The sequence below is a fragment of the Coturnix japonica genome, unplaced genomic scaffold, assembly GCF_054131305.1.
Source record: "Coturnix japonica strain WE unplaced genomic scaffold, WE-NBRP24 Scf060, whole genome shotgun sequence".
Lineage (NCBI taxonomy): Eukaryota > Metazoa > Chordata > Aves > Galliformes > Phasianidae > Coturnix > Coturnix japonica.
This window is the reverse complement of record NW_028188963.1, coordinates 494,806-504,724: the sequence shown is the minus strand read 5'-3', so window position 1 is coordinate 504,724 and position 9,919 is coordinate 494,806. Positions and strand designations below refer to the sequence as shown.

General features: G+C 52.0%; 1 protein-coding gene across 1 annotated transcript; it reads right to left on the bottom strand.

The window, feature by feature from the left end:
• Positions 1 to 1,684: 1,684 nt before the first annotated feature.
• Positions 1,685 to 9,313, bottom strand: LOC146751936 (cell adhesion molecule CEACAM2-like). The gene is made up of 4 exons (XM_085533449.1): positions 9,293 to 9,313; positions 4,515 to 4,880; positions 2,193 to 2,505; positions 1,685 to 1,715 (listed from the first exon to the last, which is right to left on the bottom strand). The coding sequence occupies exons 1-4, from the start codon at positions 9,300 to 9,302 to the stop codon at positions 1,685 to 1,687; spliced, it is 720 nt and encodes a 239-aa protein (XP_085389575.1). The 5' UTR covers positions 9,303 to 9,313.
• Positions 9,314 to 9,919: the final 606 nt, after the last annotated feature.

The window sequence follows — 9,919 nt, the reverse complement described above, 5'->3', positions numbered from 1 at the left end:
AACACAACCCCATAGCAACTCAACAACACAACAACACAACAACACAACACAACAACACAACAACACAACCCAATAACAACACAACAACACAACAACACAACACAACAACAACTCAACAGCTCAACACAACACAACCCTAAAGCAACACAACAACACAACACTACCCCATAACAACAGAACACAACCCCACAGCAACACAACAACACAACACAATTCAACAACCCCACAACAACACAACACAACCCCATAGCAACTCAAACGGCTCAACACAACACAACCCTAAAGCAACTCAACAACTCAACACAACCCCACAGCAACACAACACAACAACACAAACCCATAACAACACAACAACACAACAACACAACAACACAACTATACAACCCCACAACTACACAACCCCACATCCCCTCCCTTCCCAGCCCCCCAACTCACAGGCCACAGTGATCCTGGCCTCCTGACTATGGTTGTGGCTGAGGGGGTTCTTCACATAACAGACATATTGCCCCGCGTCCCCCCTCCACAACAACACAACAACACAACAACACAACAACACAACAACACAACAACACAACAACACAACAACACAACAACACAACACAACAACACAACAACACAACAACACAACAACACAACAACACAACACAACAACACAACAACACAACAACACAACAACACAACAACACAACAACACAACAACACAACAACACAACACAACAACACAACAACACAACAACACAACAACACAACAACAACAACACAACAACACAACACAACAACACAACACAACAACACAACACAGCAACACAGCAACACAACAACACAACAACACAACCCCATAACAACATAATACAACCCCACAACAACACAGCCCCATAGCAACACAACACAACACAATTCAACAACCCCACAACCACAACACAACACAACCACAACACAACAACACAACAACACAACACAACCCCATAGCAACACAACACAACCCCATAACAACACAACCCAATAACAACACAACAACACAACAACACAACTCCATAACAACACAACACAACCCCATAGCAACTCGACAGCTCAACAAAACACAACACAACCCCATAGCAACACAACAACACAACACAACCCCATAGCAACTCAACAGCTCAACACAACACAACACAACCCCATAGCAACACAACAACACAACACAACCCCATAGCAACTCAACAGCTCAACACAACACAACACAACCCCATAGCAACACAACAACACAACACAACCCCATAGCAACTCAACAGCTCAACACAACACAACACAACAACACAACAACACAACAACACAACCCTATAGCAACACAACAACACAACAACACAACACAACAACACAACAACACAACACAACCCATAGCAACACAACAGCTCAACACAACACAACTCAGCAACACAACAACACAACAACACAACAACACAACAACACAACAACACAACAACACAACAACACAACAACACAACACAACAACACAACACAACCCCACAACTACACAACCCCATAGCAACTCAACAACACAACACAACCCCATAGCAACTCAACAGCTCAACACAACACAACACAACCCCATAGCAACACAACAACACAACAACACAACAACACAACTCACAGGCCACAGTGATCCTGGCCTCCTGACTATGGTTGTGGCTCAGTGGGTTCTTCACATAACAGACATATTGCCCCGCGTCCCCCTCCACAACAACACAACAACACAACAACACAACAACACAACAACACAACAACACAACAACACAACAACACAACAACACAACAACACAACAACACAACAACACAACAACACAACAACACAACACAACACAACAACACAAAAACACAACACAACAACACAACACAACAACACAACAACACAACAACACAACACAACAACACAACAACACAACAACACAACAACACAACAACACAACAACACAACACAACAACACAACACAACAACACAACAACACAACAACACAACAGCACAACAACACAACAACACAACAACACAACACAACAACACAACAACACAACACAACACAACAACACAACAACACAACAACAACACAACAACACAACAACACAACAACACAACAACACAACACAACAACACAAAACAACACAACAACACAACAACACAACAACACAACAACAACACAACACAACAACACAACAACACAACAACACAACAACCCCACTCACAGGCCACAGTGATCCTGGCCTCCTGACTATGGTTGTGGCTGAGGGGGTTCTTCACATAACAGACATATTGCCCCGCGTCCCCCCTCCACGTCTCGATCACCCTCAGGGTCCTGTTGTCCCTCGACAGCATCATCCTCCGGTTGGGAGCCAACATGGCGGCCCCGCGCTGCCACCACAACAACATGGAGCCCCAGGGGGGGTGACACGTCAGGGTGACCGTCCGCTCCTCCAGCACCAGCACGTCCAGCGGGGACACCTTGGGTATGGTCAGCGGCTTCGGGACGGCTGGATAGGGGATATAGGGTCGGTAATGGGGGATATGGGGGATATGGGGGATATGGGGTCAGTAATGGGGGATATGGCGGATATGGGGGATATAGGGTCGGTAATGGGGGATATGGGGGATAGGGGGGGATATGGGGTCGGTAATGGGGGATATGGTGGATATGGGAGGATATGGGGGATATGGGGGGATATGGGGGATATGGGGACACCTTGGGTATGGTCAGGCGCTTCGGGACGGCTGGATAGGGGGGATAGGGGGTCGGTAATGGGGGATATGGGGTCGGTAATGGGGAGATATAGGGGATATGGTGGATATGGGGTTGGTAATGGGGAGATATAGGGGATATGGGGGATATGGGGTCGGTAATGGGGGATATGGGGGATATGGGGGGGTATGGGGTTGGTAATGGTGGATATGGGGGAGATGGGGGAGATATGGGGGGATATGGGGGATATAGGGTTGGGAATGGGGGATATGGGGGGATATGAGGTCATATAAGGGGGTTATGGGGTGGTTATGGGGGGATACGTGGGGGTTATGGGAAGATATGGGGGGATATAGGGGGATATGGGGGGGATACGGGGAGATATGGGGGATATGGGGGATATGGGGTCAGTAATGGGGGATATGGGGTCGGTAATGGGGGATATGGGGTCATTAATGGGGGATATAGGGGGGATATGGGGGATATGGGGAATATAGGGTCAGTAATGGGGGATATAGGGGATATGGGGTTGGTAATGGGGTATATGGGGGGGATATGGGGGATATGGGGACACCTTGGGCACGGTCAGCAGCTTCAGGACGGCTGTATATGGGGATAGGGGGGGATATAGGGTCGGTAATGGGGGATATGGGGTCAGTAATGGGGGATATGGGGGATATGGGGTCGGTAATGGGGGATATCGGGGATATGGGGGATATAGGGTCAGTAATGGGGGATATGGGGGATATGGGGTTGATAATGGGGGATATGGGGGGTATGGGGTCGGTAATGGGGGATATGGGGGATATGGGGTCGGTAATGCGGGATATGGGGGATACGGGAGGATACGGGGGAGGATATGGGGGAGGATATGGGGGATATGGGGTCAGTAATGGGGGATATGGGGGATATGGGGTTGTTAATGGGGGATATGGGGTCGGTAATGGGGGATATGGGGGATATGGGGTGGGTAATGAGGGATATGGGGTCTGTAATGGGGGATATGGGGGATATGGGGGGATATGGGAGGATATGGGGGGGATATGGGGTGATATGGGGGGATATGGGGTGATATGGGGGGGATATGGGGTCATATAAGGTGGATATGGGTGGTTATGGGGGGATACGTGGGGGTTATGGGGAGATATGGGGCGATATGGGGGGATATGGGGGGTATGGGGGGATATGGGGTCAGTAATGGGGGATATGGGGTCGGTAATGGGGGATATGGGGTCGGTAATGGAGGATATGGGGGATATGGGGGGCTATGGGAGGATATGGGGTCGGTAATGGGGGATATGGGGGATATGGGGTCGGTAATGGGGGATATGGGGTCGGTAATGGGGGATATGGGGGGTATGGGGTCAGTAATGGGGGGATATGGGGGGTATGGGGTCAGTAATGGGGGATATGGGGGATATGGGGTTGGTAATGGGGGATATGGGGGATAGGGGGGAGATATGGGGGGATATGGGGTGGTTATGGGGGATATAGGGTGGTTATGGGGGATATGGGGTCGGTATTGGGGGACATGGGGGATATGGGGGATATGAGGCTTCGGGACGGCTGAATAGGGGATATGGGGTCGGTAATGGGGGATATGGGGTTGTTATGGGGCCATATGGGGGATATGGGGTCATATAAGGGGGTTATGGAGGGATATGGGGGGGATATGGGGGGGATATGGGGAGATATGGGGGGATATAGGGTGGTTATGGGGCCATATGGGGGATATAGGGTCATATAAGGGGTTTATGGGGTGGATATAGGGTCGGTAATGGTGTTCTATGGGGCAGCACCCACGCAGCACAGTGAGGTTGTAGGTGGCCGTGATGATCCTGGGATCCCGTATGATGACGGTGTAAAATCCCGAATCGTCCGTATTTAGGGTAAATATGGACAGGACGCAGCCGTGCATCCGGATCAATTCCCTATGGCTGAAATCCGGCCCCACAACCATCTTGGGGTCGGGTGGGTAAATGGATCCGATCTCTTTCCTTATGTAGGTGCTTTGGGCCCGGAACCAGGAACACAGGGTGTAATTACGGGGGGCTGGACGGGGGTCCAGGATGATGTTCTGACCCCAATAGGCCGGGAAGATGTTGGGGTAGATGTTGAGAAAGGGTTGGGAGGGGGAGGAATGGGAGGGGAGGGGGAGTAAGAGGGAGGCTGGGGGGGGATATAGGGGGTAAATAGGGGGAGGGGGGGATATGGGGGTAATAAGGGGGAAGGGGGTAATTAGGGTGGGGAGGGGGGTAATAAGGGGAGGTAGGGGGGTAATAAGGAAGGGTAGGGGAGGTAATAAGGGGGGAGGGGGGTAATAAGGGGGGTAATAAGGGGGGAGGGGGGTAATAACGGGGGTAATAAGGGGGGAAGGGGGTAATATGGGGAGGTAGGGGGGTAATAAGAGGGGAGGGGGTAAATAGGGGGGGATAAGGGGGTAATATGGGGGGTAATAAGGGGGTAAAGGGGGTAATTAGGGTGGGGAGGGGGGAATATGGGGGGGTAGGGGGGTAATAAGGGGGGTAATATGGGGGGATAGGGGGGTAATAAGGGGGAAGGGGGGTAATAAGGGGGGAGGGAGGAATATGGGGAGGTAGGGGGGTAATAAGGAGGTAAAGGGGGTAATAAAGGGGGGAGGGGGGTAAATAGGGGGTAATAGCGTGGGAGGGGGATAATATGGGGGTAAAGGGGATAATAAGAGGGTAATAAGGGGGGAGGGGGGTAAAAAGAGGGGAAAAAGGGGGTAAAAGGGGGTAATAAGGGGGGTAATAAGGGGGGAGAGGGTAATAAGAGGAGGTAGGGTGGTAATAAGGGGGGAGGAGGGAATAAAGGGGATAATAAGGGGGTAATAAGGGGGTAATAAGGGGGGAGGGGGGTAATAACCGGGGTAATAAGGGGGGAAGGGGGTAATATGGGGAGGTAGGGGGGTAATAAGGGGGTGTAGGGGGTAATATGGGGAGGTAGGGGTGTAATAAGGGGGGAAGGGGGTAATATGGGGGGCAATAAGGAGGTAAGGGGGGTAATTAGGGTGGGGAGGGGGGAATATGGGGGGGTAGGGGGGTAATAAGGGGGGAGGGGGTAAATAGGGGGGTAATAAGGGGGGAATGGGGTAATAAGGGGGGTAATAAGGGAGGAGGGGGTAAATAGGGGGTAATAAGGGGGGTAATAAGGGGGAAGAGGGTAAATATGGGGGGGGGGTAAATAGGGGGTAATAAGGGTGGGAAAGGGGGTAATAAGGGGGGAAGGGGGTAATAAGGGGGTAATAAGGGGGTAATAAGGGGGAAAGGGGTAATAAAGGGGGTAATAAGGGGGGAGGGGGGTAATAAGGGGGTAATAAGGGGGGAGGGGGGTAATAAAGGGGGGTAATAAGGGGGGAGAGGGTAATAAGGGGAGGTAGGGTGGTAATAAGGGGGAGGAGGGAATAAAGGGGATAATAAGGGGGTAATAAGGGGGTAATAAGGGGGTAATAAGGGGGTAATAAGGGGGGAGGGGGGTAATATGGGGAGGTAGGGGGGTAATAAGGGGGGAAGGGGGTAATATGGGGGGTAATAAGGAGGTAAGGGGGTAATTAGGGTGGGGAGGGGGTAATATGGGGGGGTAGGGGGGTAATAAGTGGGGTAATAAGGGGTATTAGGGGGGAGGAGGTAAATAGGGGGGTAGTAAGGGGGGTAATAAGGGGGGAAGGGGGTAATATGGGGAGGTAGGGGGGTAAATAAGGGGGGAGGGGGTAATAAGGGGGAAGGGGGGTAATAAGCGGGGTAATAAGGGGGGAGGGGGTAATAAGGGGGGAGGGGGTAATAAGGGGGGAAGGGGGTAATAAGGGGGGAAAGGGGTAATAAGGGGGGTAGTAAGGGGGAGAAGGGGGTAATAAGGGGGGTAATAAGGGAAAGGGGGAAAAAAGGGGGGTAATAAGAGGGGTAGGGGGGTAATAAGGGGGGAAGGGAGTAATAAGGGGGTAATAAGGGTGTAAGGGGGTACATAGGGGGGTAATAAGGGGGGAATGGGGCAATATGGGGGGTAAATAGGGGGTAATTAAGGGGTAAGGGGGTAAATGGGGTGGGGAGGGGGTAATATGGGGGGGTAGGGGGGTAATAAGGGGGGTAATAAGGGGTGAGGGGGTAAATATGGGGGAGGGGGGTAATAAGGGGGTAATAAGGGGGTAATAAGGGGGGGAAAAAAGGGGAGAGGGGGGAATATGGGGCAGTAGGGGGGTAATAAGGGGGGAAGGGGGTAATATGGGGGATAGGGGGGTAATAAGAGGGGAGGGGGGTAATATGGGGGGTAATGGGGTAAGAGGGGCCAGGGGGGGTAATAAGGGGAGTAATAAGGGGGGAGGGGGTAAATAGGGGGTAAATAGGGGTAAATAGGGGGGAGAGGGGGGAATATGGGGGATAGGGGGTTAAATAGGGGGATAATAAGGAGGTAAGGGGGGTAATATGGGAGGGAAGGGGGAAATATGGGGGGTAGGGGGGTAATAAAGGGGGGAGGGGGGTAATAAGGGGGGTAATAAAGGGGAAAGGGGGTAATAAGGGGGGTAATAAGGAGGTAAGGGGGTAATTAGGGTGGGGAGGGGGTAATATGGGGGAGTAGGGGGATAATAAGGGGGGTAATAAGGGGGCAGGGGGTAATAAGGCGGGGTAGGGGGGTAATATGGGGGATAGGGGGGTAATAAGGAGGTAAAGGGGGTAATTAGGGTGGGGAGGGGGTAATATGGAGTAAAATGGGGTAATAAGGGGGTAATAAGGGGGGGAATAAGGGGGGATGGGGGTAAATAGGGTGAGGTGGGGGGAATATGGGGGGGTAGGGGGGTAATAAGGGGGGTAATAAGGGGGGTAATAAGGGGGAAGGGGGTAAATATGGGGGAGGGGGGTAATAAGGGGGGTAATAAGGGGGGAGGGGGGTAATATGGGAGTAAAGGAGGGGAGGGGGGTAAAAGAGGGGTAAAAGGGGGCAATAAGGGGGGTAATAAGGTGGGAGGGGGTAATAAGGAGGGAAGGGGGGTAATATGGGGGGTAAAATGGGGTAATAAGGGGGTAATAAGGGGGCATAAAGGGGGGGGGAGGGTAAATAGGGTGTAATAAGGGGGGTAATAAGGGGGAGAGGGGGGTAATTAGGGTGGTAATAAGGGGGTTAGGGGGGTAATAAGGGGGGAGAGGGTAATAAGGGGAAGTAGGGGGGTAATAAGGGGGGAGGGGGTAATAAGGGGTAATAAGGGGATAAATAGGGGGGAGGAGGGTAAATAGGGGGGTAATAAGGGGGATGGGGGTAAATAGGATGGGGAGGGGGGAATATGGGGGTAATAGGGGGTAATAAGGGGAGGTAGGGGGGTAATAAGGGGGGAGGGGGGAATATGGGGGGGTAGGGGGGTAATAAGGGGGTAATAAGGGGGGAAGGGGGTAACAAAGGGGGTAATAAGGGGGGAAAGGGGTAATAAGGGGGGGTAAAGGGGGGAGGGGGGTAATAAAGGTGGTAATAAGGGAGAAGGGGGGAATAAGGGGGTAATAAGGGGGGAAGGGGGTAAATAGGGGGGTAATAAGGGGGTAATAGGGGGGTAATAAGGGAAAGGGGGTAATAAGGGGGTAGTAAGGGAGAAGGGGGTAATAAGGGGGGTAAAAAGGGGGGAGCGGGGTAATAAGGGGGGAGGGGGGTAAATAGGGGTTAATAAGGGGGGAGGGGGGTAATATGGGGGTAATTAGGGGGGAAGGGGGTAGTAAGGGGGTAATAAGGGGGGAGGGGGGTAAATAGGGGGTAATGGGGGGGAGAAAAGGGGGGAGAATAAAATGAGGGGGTTAATATGGGCGTCTTAAAATGGGGGTTGAATATGGGGCTCTATGGGGCTCTTATAGGGTTCTATGGGGCCCCATACGGACCCCATAACCCCCCATATCCCTTTACCTGCAGCCATTAGGACCCCATAGCTGGCCCCATAACGACCCCATAACCCCCCATAACGACCCCATAACCCCCTATAAGGACCCCATAAGCCCCCATAACGACCCCATAACCCCCTATAAGGACCCTATGAACCCCATAACGACCCCATAACCCCCCATAACGACCCCATAACCCCCTATAAGGACCCCATAAGCCCCCATAACGACCCCATAACCCCCTATAAGGACCCCATAAGCCCCCATAACGACCCCATAACCCCCCATAACGACCCCATAACCCCCTACAAGGACCCTATAACCCCCTATAAGGACCCCATAATGACCCCATAACCCCCTATAGGGACCCCATAACCCATTGGGGTCCCCATAACCCCCAATAACGTCCCTCTAAGTCCCTATAACGACCCCATAACCCCCTATAAGGACCCTATAACGACCCCATAACCCCCCATAACGACCCCATAACCCCATATAAGGACCCCATAACCCCCTATAAGAACCCCATAACGACCCCATAACCCCCTATAAGGACCCCATAATGACCCCATAACCCCATATAAGGTCCCTATAACCCCCTATAAGGACCCCATAACCCCCTATAAGAACCCCATAACGACCCCATAACCCCCTATAACGATCCCATAGCCCCCAGTAACGTCCCTATAACCCCCCATATCCCTTTACCTGCAGCCATGAGGACCCCATAGCTGGCCCAATAACGACCCCATAACCCCCCATAACGACCCTATAACCCCCCATATCGACCCTAATACCCCCTATAAGGTCCCCATAACCCCCCATATCCCTTTACCTGCAGTCATTAGGATCCCATAGCCGACCCCATAGCTGAACCCATAGCTGACCCCATAACCCATAGGTGACCCCATAACGGCCCCATAACGACCCCATAGCCCACTCGGGTCCCCATATAGACCCTATAACCCCCCATATCCCTTTACCTGCAGCCATGAGGACCCCATAGCTGGCCCCATAACGACCCCATAACCCCCCATAACGACCCTATAACCCCATATAAGGACCCCATAACCCCCTATAAGGACCCCATAACCCCCTATAAGGACCCCATAACCCCCTATAACGATCCCATAACCCCCAATAACGACCCCATAACCCCCAATAACGACCCCATAACCCCCTATAACGATCCCATAACCCCCTATAAGGACCCCATAACCCCATATAACGACCCCATAACCCCCCATAACGACCCCATAACCCCCTATAAGAACCCCATAACGACCCCATAACCCCCTATAAGGACCCTATGGACCCCATAACGACCCTATAACC

Excerpts from the sequence above, each read along its gene's own strand:
- LOC146751936 (XM_085533449.1), bottom strand. Across the intron at positions 2,506-4,514 it reads CTACAACCTCACTGTGCTGC|CCGTCCCGAAGCCGCTGACC; the intron begins GTGGGTGCTGCC and ends TCCCCTATCCAG. Across the intron at positions 1,716-2,192 it reads GGTTGTTGTGTTGTTGTGTT|GGGGACGCGGGGCAATATGT; the intron begins GTTGTGTTGTTG and ends GTTGTTGTGGAG.